At 41.7% G+C, this 22,764-nt stretch overlaps 1 protein-coding gene across 1 annotated transcript in view; it reads left to right on the forward strand.

Annotated features, from left to right (window-relative positions):
• The window catches only part of SETBP1 (SET binding protein 1), a 463,997-nt gene extending 463,827 nt beyond the window's left edge, over positions 1-170 (forward strand). The window contains exon 7 of the mRNA XM_006889235.1: positions 2-170. Within this exon, the coding sequence (XP_006889297.1) occupies positions 2-170 (169 nt within the window). The remainder of the gene's footprint in view (position 1) is intronic.
• The last annotated feature ends 22,594 nt before the right edge of the window (positions 171-22,764 follow it).

The following is a 22,764-nucleotide window of genomic DNA, read 5'->3' on the forward strand; positions in this document are numbered from 1 at the left end:
CGCCCCCGCCCCTACCCAAGACCCCCAGAGGCGGGAAGAGGAAACACAAACCCCAGCCTCCCGCGCAGGCACCGCAGCAGCCGCCGCCACAGCCCCTGCCCACCGAAGAAGAGGTCAAGGCCAAGAGGCCCCGGAAGTCCCGGGGCAGTGAGAGCGACGTGCTTCCCTAGCGCGGCGTGCGCACGTGAACTTGGGGCTGGGGGCACTGACACACGGCGAGGGCGCAGGGGCCCGAGATCCAGCGCCCTTCTCTCTCCAGCAGCTGGGCAGGCCCGAATCAGGCCAGATGGTGGGGTCGAGCCACCAAGAGGCAGGGGACACCTTCAAAAAAGAAGTCTGTCTGTACCCCGCCTCCAGCATCATCGCTAGGTCCTTTACAGGCAGCTGAAGACCCATCTAGGAGAGAAGCCTCCCCGGTGCGCCCTCCCTACCTCCACCTGAGCGACAAGCGTCCAAGGTGCGCACTGGATCCCATTTCATTTGCTGGCCGGGAGATCCAAAGGGAAACACCTCCATTTAGGAAACATTCCAAGGGAGAGGAAAAAAAAAAGTGCAGAATTCGCAACTGGCTTGATTGTTAACTCACGTCTGTTGTAATTGGTTTTTTATTTACTCGGTTTCAAAGCTCTGCTAGGCTTAGGGGCACCAACATCATCTTCAAATGACCCTAACCTTTCTGGGCACGACACAGTTTCTTAGGTGGAATCGCGTCCTCGGGAGGTGGCATTGCGGTGGTAGACAGCTGTAGACGGGCATTCATAGTCTTCTCTACGCCCCTTCCACTACACGCACACTAAGACAGCATTGCCCATTAACCTTTGCCCACTGTACCTTTACCTGTGTTCTCATTAACTTAGCTGCTGCCTTCTTTTTCTCGGTACGTACCTAACTAATGTAAACCTTCCTGTTCCTGTGTTGGAAATTCACCCACGGCATGCTGTCCCAAGGATCGCTCTCATTGTACACAAGAGATGCGTGGCTATGCTGACCCAGGCAGTTTCCTTGTTTTGTTTTGTTTTTTTAAATCCAACATATAAGCAGAATAAACAGAATAGGCTTTCATATCGCACAGCAAATGGAATAACTGACAAATCCCCCTCAACTGAAACCCCAGATTCACCTGAATTGCAAGTGTCTAGCAATGCCGTAGTATGTGAATTTTTCATAAAAATAACTTTCATAAATCTTGATATAAGAAAACAAGACAATAGAAGCCTATTATCTCTTGCTAATTCTTTCTTAAAAGCAAATGGAAGTAAGTGTTCTTATCTAGGGAACAAAGTTAAAACCATGGAAATGCTCTAAGGGTATTGCCACTCCAATTATTTCAAGCCACCTTGGACAAAGAATCCAAATTGTGGTTGCCTTAATAAACTAATACATTTTTGTACATAATGTAATTATAAATCTATCAGTCTGCATGGATGCAAACTGTGTGTGACAAATCGTCTTTTAAATGGTCAATTTCAACTGTACATTTCTCATCCAAGTTGTACTCTAGCCATTGGTTTAGCGTGGCCAGAAATTCATGTCTATTATCCATTTTTTCAGCCCAAGTTAAGGGAAAAAAAAAAGTTACGAAGATTCAGACTAAATATGAAGTTATTCCATTGCCGTAGATGTTTTCTGAAAGTCAGATGTGGAAATTTCAAATAAGCATTTTCAATTTCCTCCCTCCCTCCTCCCTCCCCAGCTCCCCCAAGACATCAAACAGCTGGCATGGTTCGATTAGAAGAAGAGAGACACTGAGAGAATTAAATTTTCTAATGGGAATTAGAATATCAGGTTTATCTCCAAATTAAGTTTCTTTACAGGAAGTTGGGACAGGCTGGAAATTGTATTATCACTTCAGAACACAACATGATTTCCTTGTAGAGAGATGGATTTTTGTTTGGGAATATACGAGAATAAGGGATGGCGTGTCTATGGAACTGAATTTGTTAAATCCCAAATTAATATGCTTGCTGACATCCTGGCTAGATCTGGGCACCTGCTTGAAATTATCCAGAGTCATCCTTTTCTATGCTATCCTGGGAAAATTTCCCAATCAGCTGCTACCCAGTAGGTCAGCTACACTTAGTCCCAGCAATCTGTAAGAGGACTGCGTTCTCTGTCCTTTAAAGCTTATGTCCTAGATAGTCAGTTTGGGACCTAGATTGACCTTTGGCATTTCCCACAAGTTGGCCAGCAAAATCAAACCAACCCACGTTGAATTTGCCATCCCCAAGCTATGTCTGAATGGTCCCAGAATCACTCAAGAGAAAGACTGGTATTAGTCCCACTCACCTCACCATTGCAAAGAGGAAGCATTTTCATGGCAGTTAAGCCATAAAGCCATTTCTCTTCCTGGTGGGTTTTGAAATCCATTTCCATTTTTCTTTCGCCTGTCTTCCTTTGTCACTCCATGCCAGTGTGTGATCAGACTCCATAAATCTCTCTGCCTGGGAAAATTCACTGGCATATTCCCAACACACACACACACTGTGCAAGACTCTTAAAAGCGGAGCCAAAGCTTCATTGGTATTAACCTCTAATAAGTGAGAAATTCCAAGTAACCTTGGGATGCATTACAAATTCCAAGCCATTGAAAGGTATTCCAGGAGAAATATAGCCACATTGTAACTTAAGGGTCACTTTGGGTCTGCACTCTTCATGTGTTTTAAATGCAAAGCTTCATGAATGCTCTAAGAGGAAATTGGAAAACTGTAGAAGATCTAGCTGAGGCCTGGTATCCAACTCCTCAGCTGCTGGGAGGTGGATGAAAATCCATCACTTACAGGGCATCCTCCCTCCACCTTCCTCACTTACTAGCATTGTTTGTTTATTTTCCGTTAACTTGACTCATTGGGACAACCATCTTTTTATTCCCCATCTGCCCCTTTTCCATTCGCATCTCCTCCCCTGCCAAGACCCAACATTGGGCCATGCTAATTTCACAGCTAGTTGGTTGCAGAGTCAAAATGAGACCCCAGCTCCCTTGTCCTGAACTGTGGAGGTGTTTGGCCACACAACACTGCCTACCCTGGCTGCATTGTCACTGTGAGATGCAGCCATTTAGGATACACAAGACACCTTATACAGCTCTACATAGTATTTCTGATCAAGGGAAACCTTTTGGGTTTTATTAGGTTTTTCTTAGCATACTTGTCTTAAGCAAGCATGCATGAACCCAGTTAGAATAGAGGAAGTAGGGTGAGAAAAGGACTAAATCTAGATAGAAAACTCTCCCCCAAGACATGAACCTCTGAGTTTCTGTCCAGAGTGGCTGGGGAGATCACTTGCTTCTCAAGCTCTGATCTCAAAAATGTCTGACTTTCTCTTAATAGCTCAGCTCTGGCTCCAGCCCAACCAAGAAAGGCTGATGGAAAAGAGCCGGTGTCGGGCTGGTTTGTGATTTGGCAGGACCGGGACTTAGCCACCAGTGACAGCCCAGAAAAGGTGACTAAGGGCTGACAATGGATTAGCATGTTAACTTGGCTGCTGTCCGGAGTGGCAGGCCATGTTTGACGGCAGTCGCAATGTGTGTGCTGCGCATTGCTGGGTCTATAAATATGATAAGCAAGTGATGACAGAGTAATAGTATAAGGTGATGTACTACATGCAGATCATAAAGGATTTGGTTTAAGACTTAAGTAGAAAATCCCACCCCTTCAGCTTATTACCCCACAATATTCAGATGATAACTTTTGGAGACTATTTTCCTTTCTTCCCCACCACCAGGAAGATTTTACCTGGGAACTGTCAACAGTCTATCCATATACTTCCAAAGCCTTTAAATGCCAACTGTCGCATGGAGAGAGAGAGAAGGGGTGGCAGAAGCTCAAATGCCTCAAGAAGCCATTTAAGTGTTACGTTGCAAGATTTTTTCCGTCCTTCTCATTATGTAAAAGTAGCTAAATATAGACGTTCTTCTCTACCGTACCCTGTAGTGTCACAGCGGTCCAAATGCCAGAGCTTACAGATAATGTCATCACAGTGCCTAGAAACTCGAACTGTACTATACCGTAACATTTTTCTCGGTGTTTCTTAAAAGTTTCTTTCCACAACCCAAGGCTTCCCCTTGCCTTTCGTTTCTTGGAGAGTTTGCCCCACTGATGAGTCTTGCTTCCCTTTTGGGCTCAGTCATTTGGGGAACAGTCTTAGAAGCACATATCAACCAAGGAAGAAACTTCCTGGATATCTCTTGCCCACCTGCCCAGGTATCATAAACACTAAAAGGGGGAAAATAAAAACGAACTGCCAATCAGTTAGCATGGGAGGGCAGTTTCACCCTATGCCGGTGTCTTCTTTTGTGAGCTTGTTGTTTTGTTGGGTTTTTTGGTTTTTTTTTCTTTCTTCTTTTTTTTTTAAAAAAAAAAATCTATTTCTTAAATAATAATAAATGCACATGATGTGTTAAATATGTATATATATATTTCAAAAGGAAAAAAAATTGGGGCACAAGATTGTCTTACAAGTCGTGCTGGCTAATTTTTAGTTTGTATTCATAAGTGGTTTTTAAAAGCCTTTTTTAAAGTGTAATTTGCATGTCCTACTTTGATTGTATGTAAACATATTTTAGAACAAAAATGTATTTGTATTTTATTGAATATAGAGGCAAGAAAAATTGTACATGGTTTGAAATGTTCTTTTTGTAACGGTTTTTATTCATAAAGCATTTTTGTACATTTAAAATGAACATGGACTTACTGTTATTTGAGGCGTAGCTACATCTGGCATGCTTTCCTGTCATGCTCCTCCATGGTCTTAGATGTTGGGTTTTAAACATTTTTTTCTAAAAGAAAGCTCAGTCTTTTTCGCTACCAGATCAGGTTAGCACAGTATAGAGCACTTAACTATTAAAAAAAGAAAAAAAGGAAAAGGAAAAAAAAAGTTAATCCTATTCATATGTTATTCATTGTGTGAAATTAAAGACATTCAATTCAGTCTAACATGAGTTGTGAATTCTTTTGTTTTATTTTCCATCTGGTTCACATCACTAAGGAGTTTAATAGCGTTTGGGGGTCTTTGCTCACACCAACTGGGTGCAGAATCATTGAGAAAATTCTACCCAAACTCCTGTCCTTTTGTATGACTCTGAGAAGGGCTTTGTGGGTAAGATTTGAGTGTATGGCTTACAATTCAAATACTAGACTTCTTGACAAAATGCCAAGACAGAATCTTAGAACCAGCCATATCTTGTCTGTAAGAAGTCAAAATGTGTGTGGATGTTGAAGACCAGTCCTGTTTTAAACATTAAAAGGAATCATATGGATGAGGAATAAGCTTTTTGGAGAGAAAGGGGTAGGCAGCTAAATGCCACATCCCTTCAATATCTCAGACCTCTGAATAGTAGACCTCTGGCTAGATGTAAAGTTTTACTGGAGTGATTTTGTTGTGTTAACGCTCATCAAATTGACCTCTGACCCCAGGTATAATGAGATCGGATGGTTATCTGTAATTTCCCAAAGTCAGTTGTCAGTCCTTTATTCCTAATGTCTCTCCGTCTGTAAACATGACAGAACCTTGTTCAGCATCAACCCAGATCTCCTGCATGGAAGTCAAGAATTCTACCTCAAACTGCCATAAACCCCACTAGAGTGATAGGAAAGGCTGTTTAATTAACCACAGAAAAGTCCTCTCTAACCCAGGACTACATAGGGCTTGTTCTCTGGGAATTTCCAAGTCTTGCTTTTGAAAATGGATCTGTCGCTTGCAAGTAGAATATAGCCGTGGTTAGAAGAGTGAAGGGATATCAGAAGGGTGTAGCCTCCAGACTGGCCCTACCTTCCCACCCGTCCTGTTGAATTTGGCGCCTTGCTTAGTCTTGTCTTCTGACAGGCCTCTTCCAAAAGCCAACAAGAGCAATAGGAAATGTTATTAGCGATCTCTCATCCCTGACCATCAGTCTGGCCCAGATGACATTTATGATGGTTTTCAGTATTTGTTGAGCCCACTGTGGAATAATGGAAAGCTAATGAAGGTCTTCAGGAACAGCCTGTTAGGGCAAGATGCTTGGAGTGTCTGCATTTTAGGAAGTGTCTCCCGAGAGCGCACTTAAGTCAGCAAACTTCAACGATCTCTGCACAAACCTGAAAACTTCAAGCAGTCTACAGCCTCTTCGTAGCTCATATATGATGAGGCCTTCTATGCATGACAACAATCTGAAACAAGAGGTTCACTGTGAAGTGGACTGGGGAGGTGGAAGGAAGAGCAAGGGAGGAATATGTGCAACGGTGAATGAACTTTAAAAAAGTTTTAAAAGTTGTGTATCATTGAGTCAGAGCTGACTCATACATAGCTGACCCTCCAACAGGTTTCCAGAGGCAGTAAATTGCAAGATGCTTCCAAAATACTGAAAAGCAATGCTGTCAATTTGAAGATTTATGGTGTGCCTGATTCAGCTGTGGTCTTTTTTTCTTACTTCTATGCTTCTGAGAGCTAGACATCTAATAAGGATTTCAGAAGAAGACTTGATGCCTTTGAGCGTTGGTGTTGAAGAAGAGTAATGAATGTCATTGGTAGACAAAAGAACAAACAGATGTATCTTGGAAAAGTGTTCCTTAAAGGCAAAGATAACAAAACTTCATCTCTTGTACTCTAGACATGTTGCATGTGGGAGAGGCTATTCCTTGCACAAGTATATTATGCTTGGAAAGGTGGAGGGCAGGCAAAAGAGAGGAAGACCCCCAACAAGATGGATTGACACAGTCATTGCAGCAATGGACTCAAATGTGGCAGATGACGATGATGGCATAGAACAGGATTCAGGTCTGTTGTCCAAAGGATGGCTATGAGTCATACTTGACTTGATGGCAACTAACAACAACAGCAACAACAAATTATATGAGGGGAGACAGCCTGTATTTTTCCATTGGAGCAGTTGGTGGATTCAAACCGAGTGCCTTTGGATTGGCAGCACAATTCCTTTCCCACTAGGCTATCAGAGTTCCCTCATTAAAGCATTAGTATTTCTGAGATTACTAGCGACTTCCAATAGTTCCCCTAATCTCTTTCTGCCAGCCCCTCACTCAAGGACAAAGCTATTGCTTCTGAATGGATAGACTCCACTTCAGGGTTGTTGGTTTAAAAAAATTTTTAAAAATCGCAGAGTAGCAATGTGCTGACAAAGATTCTTGGCGAAGTCAAATGTGTCCACACATGTAGCTGGTATGACTCTCAATCCACAAATAGAAAGGTGGAAGAAATAGACTTTTTTTTCCTGAAGCTCAGTTTAATTTATTTTTAAAAGCTCATTCCACCAACGTAGCAGAATCTCCGTTCCACAGCCAGGGAATCTTTTTCTAGCCTGAAGGGGAAGAAAAGAGGGAGGAGGGGACCATAAGAAGCCAACTTCCTTCCAAATCATTTCTCAGAGCCCAAGCCCTTTCTAGTTCTCTAGTTTCTAGCCATTTGAAACTCCAAACACAGAAATGCCTTTTTCATTCCCCCCCACTCCTGTTAGATACACCCGGAGGACTGAGTACAGCCCTGCCTGGTTGCCTCTGATGGGAGCACAGGAAATCAGTTACACTTTAAGTGTTACCCTGTCATACATGGCAGAGGGAGAGAAGACAAGGGCATGTGAAATGCGAAAGGATTTGCCTAAGGTCATAAAAGACTCTCTATTGGTTAGATGAGCTCATGGATGTGATAGCGTTGAGAGATGAGGAGAACCCGGCATGCCAGAATGTATCTCCATTTGGTATTTTTGTTGTTTTTACTGTTAGGTATCAGTGAGTCAGAACTGACTCAGAGCTGACCCTCCAGCAGGTTTTCAGAGGGAGTAAATTACACAAGGGTTGATTGCCCATCTTTCTCAGACAGAGCAGCTGGTAGATTGAAAACTATGTATCTTTCGGTTGGCAGCAGCAACTCTTTACTGCAACTCTTTACCAGAAATCTCTGTCAGGTAGACAGGGCTCTGGAATAAGAAGAGTCAAGGGACTTGATATACTCCCAGCTCAGCCACCAGAGAACTTCACGCACAGACGCAAAACTTCTCACCAGCAGTCTCACCGGCCTGCTCTGTAAAACAGGCGTTGGAATTCTCAGTAAGGTCTTTCCTCGGTGTCTTCCAAATACAAAAATTTCCATTTCTGTTATCTCTTTACCATTCCAACAGCCCAATCTTCCATGTCTGTGTTTAGCACCCAATGACATTTTGGGGTTACTTGTTACCCTCAGCATCCTCTAATACATCTTAATATAATTGATAGATATAAAAATATGGAACAAGGTAATGGAACAAAAAATCAGATCGTGAGAACCTGTTACAAGGTCTTTCAAGCATTCTTTTATTTGTTTAGTGCCAGTATATTGCAAGGGAACACTGGTGGCCAACTGGAAAGAAGCTAAGCTACAATCCAATCCCAAAGGCATGTAGTTCAAGGCCATCAGCCCCTCTGAGGGAGAAGGATGAGTAGTCTCCTCCCATGTGATTAACTGCCTCTGAAAACCCAGAAGGTCAGCTATGGGTTGGTTCCAACTAAACAGTATACAACAACAACAACAGCACATTGCCAGGCACCAGAGACACAGGGCTTAATAAGAAGACTTCCTTAAACTCCCATTCTGAGAAATCTCTGATATGTCTTGATGTAAAGAATGCAAATAAAGAATTAAATATGCTTTGAAAATTATAGTGTTAGCAGCATCAAATTGATTCCAATTCTTGGAGACCCGTCATGTATCAAAGAATTTTGCTTCAATTCAATGGATTTTTTTAAATTTTTTTTCCTTCTATACAAGTTTATTTACAAAGTTTAAATACGTTGTTTTTAATGAAAGAGTCTTCCCATTTTCTTCAGCACCAGGCCTCACTGTGCTCCGCCACCCCACCCCCACCCCCGCATCAATTCAGTGGATTTTTAATGCTGTTTCTCAGAAGTAAATTCCCAGGCCTTCCTTCTGAGTGCTTCTGAGCAAACCTGAACCTCAAACTTTGTCGTGAACAGCAGAACGAGTTTACAGTTTTTACCACCTAGGACTCCATTGGCAGCTGCAGTCGAAGCCTAAAGGAAAACCCAGGCCAACTGTATACCTTTGGAAGAAAACCAACTCTAAGCAAAAATGACATTTTCTGCCTCTGTCCCACACACAGGCCCTTCACACTGCCTTTGCCACTAACACCTCCAGCCCCGGTTGCAAAGCAAAGTTGTAAACCCCCAGAAGACCCCTGAATCGGTTCCCAAATGAAACAATTGTCTCAGCTCTCTGCCAGCAGAGGTGGGAAGAAAACAGTGAAGCCAGACAACAGGCTCTGTGAATGTGTCAGCGAGTTTCAGTGTCACGTCCCCATGCATGTAATTATGCAAGCGAGTTGACATCTGATAGCTCCAGAAGGTCTACAGTTTTCCAATGTTTTTTAAAAACTTTTATTTTTATATAATAGATTCACAGGAGGTTGCTAAGGAATGTGCAAGGAAGTCCCTGCAGCCCTCTCCCAACTCCCACGCCCCCAATGCTAAAACTTCACACAAACGGAGAACCATATAAAGCCAATAAATTGACATAGCACATTCCCTAAGATTTGTTCAGATTTTACCAGTCAGATGAAGTCATGTGTGTGTGTGCCGCGTGCGCGCGCACAGATCAATGCATTTTTGTCACATAGATAACCTTGTGTAACCATTACCACCACCATCACAGGATACTCAACTCTGCCATCACCAGTAACATTCCTCTGAAGTAGAATTATCACTAAGGTAAATGCCATTCTTGTGACTTTATATCAAGGGTACATAGCATACCATTATAAATGTTAAACTTGAGACCTGTTCTTTTTGCCTAGATACACAGTGTTTGCCTATGTCCAAATTATTTGTTTATAGATAAATTAATAGAGATAGATAGATAGATGATAGATCTAGAGATAGAGAAATATATGAGATAGAGATAGAGGATAGATAGATGATAGATCATAGATAGAGAAATATAGGAGCTAGAGATAATGACAGAGATAGAGATAGAGAGAGATGGAAGTAGGAGTGGCATCCACTACCTAAACAACAGGCCTCTAAAAACCATGAACTTTAATAAATGTTGATAGTTATAGAAAGGCTTCAGGCCTTTTGTTCATAGGGTTGCTATGAGTTGTGCTTGACTCAACGACAAACAACAATATTTTCTTTTGAGGAAAGTTTTTTTCATTCTAGTCTGCATTCACTTATGAACCTAAAAGTCAATATTTTGAACTTACCTGGAGGCACCATGGAAATAAGGCCTGGCAAGCTTCTTCCAGAAGATTACATTCTAGACAGCTCTGTGATCTCCTCTAACACATGGGGTCCCACAAGCTGGTGTCCGCTTAATGGCAACAGGTCATTTGGTTTCTAATTTTGCAGATAAATCTTTTGCTTTTCTCTAGTGTCACAAGTGTGAACTTCCTTTCTAAAATTCCCTTTATGCTTTCATCTAAGCCTTTCCATTCTCTTTTTTCATTATCACTAATTTCTTTATTACCAATTTCAGAGCCACTGGAATATGTTTGGCTATCAAGTCTATTAAACAACATCTGACAGACAAGCGTTTGTGTTTTAATGACTATGTAAAGGTATTTGTGTAAATCACAACATATTGTGGCTAACCTTCAGAAGAAAGGGCATCCCAGAATCCTTGATTGCGCTCATGTAAAACATATACTTGGACCAGGCAGCAGTCCTCAGAACAGAGGAAGGAAATACTGAATGATTCAAAATTAGGAAAAAAAGTATGTCAGGGATGTATTGTTTCTCCGTATTCTTTCAATGTATGTATGGAACAGATCATTCAGGAGGCTGGACTTTATAAGAAGGAATGTGGCATCAAGTTTGGAGGAAGATTCCTCAACCACCTGTCTTATGCAGATGGCACAATCTTGCTGGCAGAAACTGAAGACCTGAAGTGGTTGCTGCAGAAGGTCAAGGATTTTAGTGTTCAATATGGATTGAAGCTTAAAATCAATGAAACAATTCTCACCACTAAGCCAATTGGTAGCACCATGATAGATGGAGAAGAGATTGAGATTGTTAACAATTTCAGCTCATCTCCTAAATTAACACTCTTGGCACCAGCAGTCAGGAAAGCAAGGAATGCATTGCATTGGGAAGTCTGCTGTCAGAGATCTTTCCAAAGTACTAAAGAACAATAAGGTCAGCCTAGAGACTAAGGTGTGCTTGACTCAGGCCATGGTCTTCACAATTACTTGCTATGCATCAAAGAGATGGATAATGAGTAAGGATGACAGAAGAATTAATGCCTTTGGATTATGGTGCTGGAAAAAACTATGGGGCATGGACTGCCAAGAGAGCATACAGGTCTATCTGAGAGAGGGTGAAACCAAGCTGCTCCCTGGATACAAGTATTTTGAAGCTCCATCTCACATACGTTGGGCACATTGCCAAGAAGGACCAGACCTTAGAGAAGGACATGCTTGGAAGGGTCCTCATTAGAAGGATTGACGTCTCAATTCTAACAACAGATCAAGTGTATCAAAGGTGATGAGATAAAAATATGACATATCCCCCTGTGTGATTTACAGCCTCTGAAAACTCACTCGAGCATAAGTTATGAGCTGTTTCTGACTCAATAGCACATACTAATATAATAGGAGCTATCTCTAGAGAGCTCTGGTTGCCTAGTGAGTAGAGAGTTGCACTGTTAACCCAAAGTCAGTTAGTTCGAATCCACCAATTGCTCCCTGGGAGAAAGATGGGCAATCTCTTCCCATATGATTTCAGCCTCTGAAAACCCAGTAAAGGGTCAGCTATAAGTTGTTTGTTACTGAATAGCAATTAACTCAAGGCCGTGTAGTCAAAGCAATGAACAACAACATGGCTATCTCTAAAGAGCTCTGACGGTTACGTGTGTATATAACATGTTGTGCTGCTAACCAAAAGTCCTCATGTCTCCGGTGGTTCAGTTCCACCAGTCACACTGAGACAGAAATATAGACAGTCTCCTATAATTAAAAATCACAGCTTTGGAATCCCAGTGGAAGATGGGTATGAGTCAGAACCAATTCTATGGCATTGAGTTTGAGTTTGAGAGGTTATCTGTGCTGACATAACTTTCACTGTAGATGTGATCTAAACAATGAAAGAAAATGAATGGGCCACTAGGGTTTGAAGAGTTAAAGGGAGGAAAAGGCTCCATCTAGATGTAGACACAAGGAGTCCTGGTGGCACAAGAATTAGGTGTCTCGATTTTAAGAAGCGTCCTAACAAGTAACTCTTTTAAACCCTCATTGTCATCAAGTTAAAACCAATTCCTAGCTGACCTTCCATTGGGTTTCTGAGGGTGTAAACTGCACAAGAGGTTGCTTCTTGAGGCGTCTCTGTTAGATTTAAACCACCAGAGAGACTTCGCCTTGTATCAATAGTGCAACTCTCTACACACTAGGCAGAGAACGGAAATGAATGGAAGGAAATCACATTGTTTAAAAAGGAAGGAAAAGCTAAAATTGCTAGGCATTTATGATATTTAAAACAATAAACCAGTATGCTAAATTCCAGCGAGATTAGTTTAGAGTCTTTGGCTGTGTCTTATATTTATCTGATCATGTGCTCCTTTTTTTTTAATTTTTTTTTGTCTGAGTACAGTGTACTTTATTGATGGTACATGACAGCTCCTTTTAATACTTTGCACCTTGTACATTGAATATTCCCAAATTCGCTGATTTAACACAACTGCAAATTATTGTACTACTACTATTTTAAAAAGTCTACATGAACCAAAAGGAATGCATTGTCAATAAAGCAGATTCTGGCCCCAAAGGGAAGTGTATGCAATGATGGATAACACTTGAGTTTGAAAAAAAAAATTCATTACACACACACACACACACACACACACACACACACACTACTCTCCTTTTAAATGTACTTAGGAGACTGTTTTTGTTGTGTGTCTCGGAGTCATAACCAATTCATAGATGACCCACTGTCAGAATTCCAGAAGCAATAAATCACACAGGAGGAGATTGTCCATCCCTCTCCCACACAGCTACTGGTGGATTCAAACCGCTTGCCTTTGGGATTACAACACAGCTTCTTACCAACTGAAACCACATGCTTTTGGAGCCGCAATGAAGCTTCTTATGAGGCACCACAAATTTCAAAGAAGCAGTGAACAAATTGGCTGAAACTCAGGTAGGGATGAATACAGGTACTTAATTACTGTTCTGCTTCACTCGTTCCCTAGTCTTTCCTCCCTTTGACCATAAATATGATGCTACTTCTGCGAGAATAAAACCAAACACAGTTTGGGGCAACTCCATGCATTACAGAGTGCTTGGCTGTTACCTTCTAGAACACCACTTAGGCGTGTTCTGATTAACTTTTGAGCTGGTAGAAGAGAGCAAACCACGTTTAACGCCCAGGGCTTGATAAACTAACATGGCCCTCTCTCGAATCTATCCGGCTGCCTGTTTTGTGTTTTGGGGTTTTTTTGGGGTTTTTTTTTTCTATGGCCCAGAAGCTAGCAACAGCTTTCACATTCTAAAAATAGAGCATTATTTCATGTCATATGAAATTTAAATTTCCATGTCCATTTATAAAATTTTATCAGAACACAGCCTCGTTCATTCGATTACCTATTGTCTGTGGCTGCCTTTGTGTTACCATGGCAGAAGTGAAGTGTTGTAACAGCAAAGTATAAAATGTTTACTGTCTTGTTTTTATAGAAAAATTTTGAAGACTCAACATTGACCTCAGGGGATAAGGGGATCCAGGATGTCATGAGTATTCTCTGGGAGCTCCCTGTGATCATTTTAAGGGATTATTGTAGTTACCGCAGTGAAAGCTGGGGATGGATGGTTAATGTTGGAAATGGTAGAGAAGGTAAGGAGCAAGGTGTCTGAGCTCATCGGAGTTGTATTAGTGCTGCTGTTTCAGTTCACGGGATTCTTCCTCCTTCTGAAGTTAATGGAGATCAGACACTGCCACCCTGACGCCTGCCATGTATATATTTTTTTACATATATCAGTAACTTTTTTGAGAGTGAAATATTAAATAAAGAGAAGAAGAGGGGGAAATTTAAAAGACTTCTACTCAATTATGCTGAGTGAACTAACTCAGTCCCATAATGACAAATATTGTAGAAAACCATTATTGTAGAATGAGTATGAGGATCTAAGGTGAGGTAGGGAGGAACAGAAGGGTGAGGATGGGTGGGCAGCAGGGGTGGTTAATCATGGGGTCGCACAGTTTGATGGGTGGAGGGAGGGGTGAATGAAGTAGATGGGAAAGATGCAGTTTGAAAAACAATCCATATAAACTTTGAAAACAAACTTGTATTAAAAGGGGAAAAAAGAACCAGTGCACACCTGGAACCATGGAGGGAAGACAAAGCAGGGGTCGATGCCAAGAGACGCCACACAAGCAGGAGGAAAGACGGTGTACCCAAGACACAACACCATCCCACTGACGGAAGACCTTTTGCTGCACATATCATCAGGTTATTCAGGGAAACTAGAATCAACAAGGAATTGAAACCTTGTTAAGCTGTCATTCAAAAGCAAAGGTGGAGTGAAGAGAAAAAAGATATTTTGACACAAATAAAAATGTTGTTACTAAAAAAAACAAAAGACTTCTGCTCAGTTACTAATAGCATTGCAACTAATAATATAATTAAATCTAGAATGATTTAATAAAACAAGTTGTTCATCTTCATATAATCTATGAAACAACACATTCAATTTACAGTTACGCCTACTCCTCACTTATTATCTCCTTCTCCACATTTATTCCAGTACTTTTTGTTGTTGTTGTTGGCTTTTTTTTATATATCTACTGCTTAAGAATTTCTCACATTAACAACATGCATCTCGTGTTACTGGATGCCAAGGTGGGAGATGGCTTAACTCTGATGGCTGGGATGGTTGCAACAGTTAAAGTTATGCATCACCGGGGCTGGGCCATAACTTGGCAGTTACATAATGATGTAATTTAATAGCTATATAATGTGACAGTTATATAATAATATCATTTAGCAGTTATATAGCAATATTTTGTGATCTGATGTGAATATCCTCCGTTTTTCATAATATCAGTTTTCATACAAAGACTCCTTCTTTGGAATCTAATCATAGTAAAAAATAAGGTGGTGGTGGTTGCTGATTGCTTTTGAATTGAACACGACTCATAGTGACTCCAGGAATAAACCTACTTAATTGCTGATCCTTGAGAAGTTGTAACACAGCTTTTAAAAGGGAGCAACAATTCCTTTTTAAAACAACTTACTAACCCAATCATTTTATTTCATCTTCCATTGTCCTGCAATGATGCTGACTTCTAGGTTGTTTTGCTTATAAGGCTCTGGAAGTTTCCAATTGGCCATCTGTATTTCAATTGCATCTAGGTTTCCAGTCTGGTTGAAGGCTCCTGTCCCACCTCCACCCAAACCAGTCCCATTGCCACAGGATTGATTCCAAGTCACAGCAGCCCCATGCGTGACAGGGTGGAAAATGGCACTGTAGGTTTCTTGACCATAATCTTTATGGGAACAGAATGCCAGCTTTTCTTCACTGGCATGGTTGGTTGGGTTCAAACTACCAAACTTTCAGTGAGCAGCTGAGCACAGACATTTGTGCCATGAAAGGGCTTCTTTCTTATCCCCTCAAATCCATACTAACTTGGGTCGTGGTGGTGTTTATTTGTTCTTTTTTTTTTTCCAGGTAAAAACAGTTGCCCTTCCTTCCCGGACCACCTCATGACAGTGTAGTCCACAGAGGGCTGCACTGTGAACAAAAAGGCAGAACAGCTCTGACAGTTCAAACTCACCAATGGACCTTCTCCATTTCAGATTTACAGCCTCCAAAACCACACAGAAGATCAACTATGAGTTAGAAATCAGCTGGAAGGCGGTTAAGTTTGAAGGATTTTGTTGTTTTTCTTTTGGGTTTCGTTGTTGTTGTTGAGGCTGATTATCCAAGCCTGGTTAACTGTCTTTCATTGTGTCAGAGCCTTGAGTGTCTTCTCAGATGTTAGTGAGACAGGGTAGAACTTTCCAATAATATTTCCTCCATCTCTCCTACTCAGTGTGCACCACAGGCCCTACCAGCCCGTCACTGATCAACTGGAATTGTTGATCCATTAATTATGGGATTGATTGAGCAGCCTTGCCAAAGCTGCAGCCGGAGGGTGAAGTTGAACACATCAGAAAGACCAACTGAAGGGCTGTGCCTTGGGTCTGCAGGCTTGTTCTGTGTCCTGTCTCTTGCACGGCCCTGCTGGGTCCGCTGGATATGCACTGTGTTATATGAAGAGAGAAGATGGGGCAAGTGAACCAGAGCAGCTCTTCTCCATCTGCCTTCAATTCTCAGGCTGGCAAAACATTTCCAGAAGGCCTGGTGCATACGAACCTGACATGGTGACAGAACGTTCTGTCTTCCTCTTGTTGCAAGAGAAAGCAAGTTTCTGCAGGCTCATAAATCCTGAGCGCCTTTTCCAGCCTCAGCCTGGCCTCCATTCCAGGAAATGGGTGCTTAGAAACCCCCATCAAAGGAAGACATTGTTTTTCTGCACTGCTGGCCCCTCTTGTAGCCAGCCTGACCTCTCCCCACACTGGTAGGCTGGCCCTGCTGGTTAAGTCAAATATGCTTTGTGCTTCCTCAGCTCTGGTCTTTAGGACTTCTGCAGGAGCCTAAAAGTTGCTCAGCACTTTTCAGGGATGTGTTTCAGTGTACTGGAGTTGGTAGTATGAATATATTAGAAGACATTTTCCTGGAGGAGACCCGAAAGTATACCATCAAGGGACTAACACAAAGGGGTTGTTTGTAGACAGGGAATGGGGGATCCAGGAATGAGGAGAGGGCCAGGTCAGACTTGAGGAATTTGTAATGGGCCACTGGCCAGTGTTTGCCAAGCTGTTGTGCTTTGGAGGAATCAACTCCTTTTCTGTTGTTGTTGTTATGTGCCATAGAGTTACTTGCGACTCAGAGCGACCTTATGTACAAGAGCCCTAAACGCCGCTCTATCCTGTGCCAACCTCACCGTCTCAAATGTACTCATTCCCACCATTCCACTCACAGAATGCATCCATATCATCGAGGGTCTTCCTCTCCTGTGCCATCCCTCCAATCTCCCAAACGTGTTTCCCTCTCCAAGGACCAGTCCCTCCTTGCAACATGCCCGGAGTATGTCAGGGGAAGAGAAGCCTGAAGCTCAGGATGGGGATGGAAAGAAAAGATATGTGGCCCCAGGTTCAAAGACATGAGAGGGCCAAAGCTTAGCCAACACACTGTGAGTAAACACCGAGGCTTAGTCGACTCACTCTAGTTAGGCACCATGCTTGGCTCATCAAACACACACTCTTCCCCCTCCAGCAGCTCCACGCTGCCTTCCCTTCCACAGCTTTACCTGTCAAGATTTGTGGTGGTTCTGGCCACATCTGAAGTTGTTTCCTCACAAAAAAACAAAACAACAAGTACAGAAAGTGTTCAGCTCTTTCTTTCATAGGGTCGCTACGAGTTGCCTATGACTCAATGACACTTAACAAAAACAACAGCAGTGTAGAGAGAAATCGGTGATACCAGTGGACAGAAAGTGACGCTCCCAAGTCAAAGGTGGGTGACTTTAATCTGCGGCCCTCAGACCTGGTTTTAATTGTTTTGGGTCAAACATTCTTCTAGGTCATATAGCCCTGGTCTGTCCACTTGCTGTACAGAGGTAACTCATGGTTGCGGTGACGCTGAACACTGTGACACTGATGTGTTAAATGTGAGAATGGTTACCTGTGGTGGGCAGTGTTTGGTGGAGCTTCCTGATTAAAACAAGCTTAGAAGCAGGAGTGGCATCCACTTCCAAAATGGCTTGCCTCTGGAAACCCTATGAACCTGGAGAAAGGATTAAATTTATACAAGTGTTCAGGTCTTTTGTTGATAGGGTCACTATGAGTCGTCTACAACTCGACAGCATTGACCAACAACAACAACAGAAAGATTACTGGCATGAAGGCAGGGAAATGGATGTATGAACTTGGGCAGGTAGGGTGTGAATGTGCTTTATTAACGGCTTTTTTTATCAGTTGTTGTCAAGTCAATTCCCACTCAGGTTGACCCATGTGTATCAAAGTATAACTCAATAAGGCTTTCAGTGGCTTCTTTTATTTTTTTTTTTCAGAAGTAGATTACCAGGCCTTTATTCCAAGGCACACAGATGTCTAAACTTTTGGTTAGCTGCTGAGTACATTAACCATTTGCACCACCCAGGGACTCCAAGCAGTCAAATAACCAAAGCAAACCCACTACCACCGTGTTGATTCCTTCACTGAGTTTCCAGGAATAAAAAATCTAAACCAGAGAAGACAGTTTCATTTTTCTGGTGACTGCTGGATTCAAACCGCTGAGCTTTCTATCAGCAGTCTAGCACTTAACCTATTCTGACGCCAGGGACTGTCCAATTTTCTGGCAATCACTGCCCTGGTTGCACTGGCTTTCTTTTGGCTGAGAATGGCTGGCACCCCCCTACTGAGTTTCAGAAAGTCCCTATTGTTCTAGGATGGCCCTCAGAAAAGAAGAGTTCCCGGAGGATGCTGGACCCCACCCCATCAAGACCCCATGGAAGCTCCTTCAAGGGGAGCAGCAGGCTCCCGACACAGGCAGGTGGGAGACTGCAGACAGGATGATGCACCCCTCCCCTGCCTGAAATCCGTCACCTCCTGCCCTGAGGCAGCCTGCCTTAAAATGCAAACGTTCCTGACAGGATACAGGGAGTACACCGCACTGCCTGTTTCCCATCAGTCAGCAATTTCTCAAACTTTACCTACAAACATCTCATCTGACATCTCTGCTCCTTCCCCTCCACCAGCACGTTATCACTGCGTCTTATTCCTGTAGCTGTACTAGCCTCCTGACCAGTCCCCTCAGCATGTCTGTGCAGCCTGTCCTCACTATGGTGGTCGTAACTCTTTGTCCGGGATTAGTCTGTAGTAGCTTCATGCTGCCGGAGGTATGGTCTTTCAGTGAGAATATATGTGGCCCAGGGCTCTAGGGAGTAAATACAACAACTACTTCATTGCTAAAGAGTCAGTTCCAACTTCAAGCAATCTAAGAAATAGCAAAGGAGTTCTAATACATAACAGCTGAGCTGCTAACTGAAAGGTCGGTGATTTGAATTCATCTAAGAGCTCTGCAGAAAACCTTGTGTTTTCTTCTACAGACATTATAGCAATTCTACTCTGTCACAGGGTCACTATGAAGCCAATATTGACTCATTGGCATTTAAAACAATAGCAAAACGTTGAGAGTGATCTTCTATAGGTTCTAGCTATTTTTGTCATTACTATAATACAAAAGTGGCTAATACATTTTTCCAGGGCTGTCCTTGAGCAAAAATCATTAGAAAGTTTTAAGATTTGAATTATTAAGAGAACCAAAGATCTTAAACTGGACAATCAGTGAATAAATCCTGTAGGGTTTGTGGAGTGGAAGAATGTTTACAACTGTGTATGTACCATTAACCTTACCACTACATGATCAATGCCTGAAATAGTCATCCGTTTATCTATTCTATTTTTCTACTTTCCTTCCATCTCTCCTCATTTCTTTCTCTTTCTCCTTCCTCATTATTTGTTTCTTTTCTTTGTTCAAGAGAATTGCTCAGCTGGGGAGTGAAGCAGAAGTCTAGCATTAGTGGTTCATTTCCTCAAGTGTTACAAGCTCAGCTCCTAAATGAAACCCTGAAGCATAAGGAACACACATGGGTGGGATGGTGGTCTGATATCTACAGGGTGTGGAGCTTGCTATTTTACAAAGAGTTAAACCTAATAATAATTGGGGGAAGCAGTTGGATCAAAAGAAATTATTTGCTAGGCAGTTTCAAAACCAGAAAATGCTTAAAATGCAAACCACAAAATGAAGACAACCTCAAAGGTTAATGAAAACCTGCAACAATAGACAAAAGAAATGAAGAATTTCAGTAAACCGTTTCTCAAAAATCTATTAAACAGTCATACCAACATCCCTCTATATGGAGAATGCTATCCAGGGACAAAATATTGAGATAAAATGCCTCAGTGGCTTCATTCTTCACCAGATTGAGTACAAACGCGCTGGTCCTTCTAAACACTGTCAAAGCAGCAAATAACTGGTACAACAATGTCTAGTAGTAGTTGTTGTTGTTGTTGTATACCATCGAATTGCAACCAACCCATAGCTGACTCCCCACTGGATTTTCAGAGGCAGTAAATTGTATAAGCAGAGACTGCCCATCTACCTCCTGTGCAGCAGCTGGTAGATTCAAACCATATACCTTTGCATTGTTACTACAATTCCTTACTACCAAGCCAGCAGAGCTCCTCACCAGTTGTCCCAGGAGGTACCGTTGAATGAACTAGAGTCTTACCTGTTCAGCCAAGAAAAGCCAGACATTTATGTACCAAGGACCAGTGAGACAACGTGTAGGGAACCAATGTGCTGGGTGCAGGGCAGAGCCAAAAGTCCTTGCCCAGGAACTTGGACAAAGTTGAAACATCACTACTCATAGAAGTGCCAGTATAGTGGAAAACTCAAACATAAGGAGACTAAGAGAGTAAAATTGGTAAAAAATTTAGGTTAATATATGATTAGGTATTATTGTCATGACGGGACTCCAGAACGAAAGCTGCATAGTGGAGTGGACCTGGGGGGAGGGACTGGGTAACAATGAATGAATTTTTCTTTTACTTTTCAAAGAGAAAAGCAAACTAGGGGGAAGAGTAGGCAGTGAGAAAAGTACAACAATGAATAATGGAAATCCAATGTCTCTGTACATTTTAATTATAATTATTAATAATAATAAAAGAATTTTTAAAAATTTCCATTTCTAAGATGCTATCTAATACCTGGATAAGTATATAAATTTTTATAGTAAAAAAATAATAGTAATGTCAATCTAAATGTCAGTCAATAAGTCTGCTTAAATAACTTATGGAACATTCATAAAATGCAATACTATGTAATAATGACAAATAAAGAGCCAGATTTGTATTTAAAAGAAAAAGAAAGAAAAGAATGCAGCAGTAGAGTACAAGTTCAAGATTCAGCACCCAAGAGTGTGCTAGATCGGATGGAGAGAGATTGACTTGAGTTCTGATGTGTATGGGAATTTTCTCCATTTCTGTAGAATTTCTATTCTACAGGCATCAGCCTCATGTCTGAAGGCATGTGCTCACGAACAGTACTGAATTCTCCACACCTTAGCCTGGCAAAGAATATTTGAAAGTTGAGAATTTATGACTTCCAGACAATACCTTCTTCTGTGACATTAGAGAAGTTCTTTAACTGCTTTAAAGGTACTGAATAAAACAGAGGTTCCATGACCCAAATGGGTGGGTACACACAGGAGAAAGACCATTGAGCTGTTGTCAAGAGACCTGGTTCAAGGCCTGTTTGAACAGCCAACTCGTGTTGGGCTATTGACTCTTCATTTTCATTTATGCACCAAGAGTAGAGGGATAGAACTTTTTCCTCAGGGATATAGTCTTTCCTCCAGTTGTGGAATCAAATAAGTCCCTGTAAGTGAACGCTCTTTGTAAACCAGAAAGTAGTATTCAGACACCATGGTTTACTATTATGACTCAACCACAGGGCATCTAAGAATCCAAACTATTACTTTAACTGTCATTCAGCACCACCTTAAAAGTATATACTTTTACAATTTTTGTTTTTATTTTATTTTCTTTTTATTATCAAGCTCTTTTCCTTTCTCCTGACAAACTGGTCTGGAGCTGGTTCTGGCCTAACCCTACTATCTTCGCCCTTCTCTGTACCTGGTACTCAATTTCACATGCTTTGGGTTCGGATGCCCTGGTTAGCATCTTCAGCTCAGGCAGCATTTTCCCTGTAAGCATTGCAAGCTGTCAGGTCAAGAGGAAATGTTAGAGTTGGCATCAGAATACAACCCAGCCACCCTGGGCTTTGGGGTTTTTTTTCAAAGAGAGAAGCTTAGCCAAGCTTGAAAGTGAATGGAAGGTAATTCTGTGGAAAATCGCAGGGAATTTGCCCATTCAGGTGCCATGTTGTGGTGATCTCTTGCACATTGGATGCATTGATTTTCAGTGAAAACATCACTTGTGTCTTGGGTGGTTTTGTTTTGTTTTGTTTTTCTGACAACACACAGAGGAATGCTGAGCCAGGAGGAATCAGTTGGGAAGTTAGAAAAACACTGCAAAGTTCATTGCTCCTTGGTCTGTGATCTTCCCCACACTCACCAGCACAGCAACTCAGTAGAAGCAGCCTCTAACAAGAGGGTTCAACTGCAGTGTGATTATAGATTAGCCCTGATTCCACAATAGCCAATAAGGAAGAACTGACCTCCCAAACCCCAGAATCTTATTTCAGGTTTTCTCTCTCTTCTACTGTCTTAACCATTGCTTTTTAACCACTGCTATTTTCCTCCATTGTATCATCAAACTTACTTTCAGAAAAAGGTTCTGACATCAGCTGAGGTTTGTATAATGTGATAAACTCAAATTATTAATCAAGAAGCTTGGATTTAATTACTGGGCATTCTATCAAAGATTCTATGGCCACGACCTGATCAAAACGGGGAAGTATAGAAAAAAATTCAAAATTCTCATGAAATCTGTGATCTGATCCACACGGACATATAAGTATTTGCCAATAGGTCACTTTGTGAAGCCATTGAAGATGGGATGCATGCCTGCAACTGTTATTCTGAGACAATTTGAAATAAAAAAATATTCCTTGCTCTCTAAACCACTACTAAGTTAGATTATTCAGTAAGCAATATTTGCCTTGAATATTGTACTTCTTTGAAAAAATTGGCCCATCTAGGATCAAATTTGCAACCTCAACTCAAAATG

The sequence above is a fragment of the Elephantulus edwardii genome, unplaced genomic scaffold (assembly GCF_000299155.1).
Source record: "Elephantulus edwardii isolate Elephantulus edwardi_28Jun2011 unplaced genomic scaffold, EleEdw1.0 scaffold00076, whole genome shotgun sequence".
Classification (NCBI taxonomy): domain Eukaryota; kingdom Metazoa; phylum Chordata; class Mammalia; order Macroscelidea; family Macroscelididae; genus Elephantulus; species Elephantulus edwardii.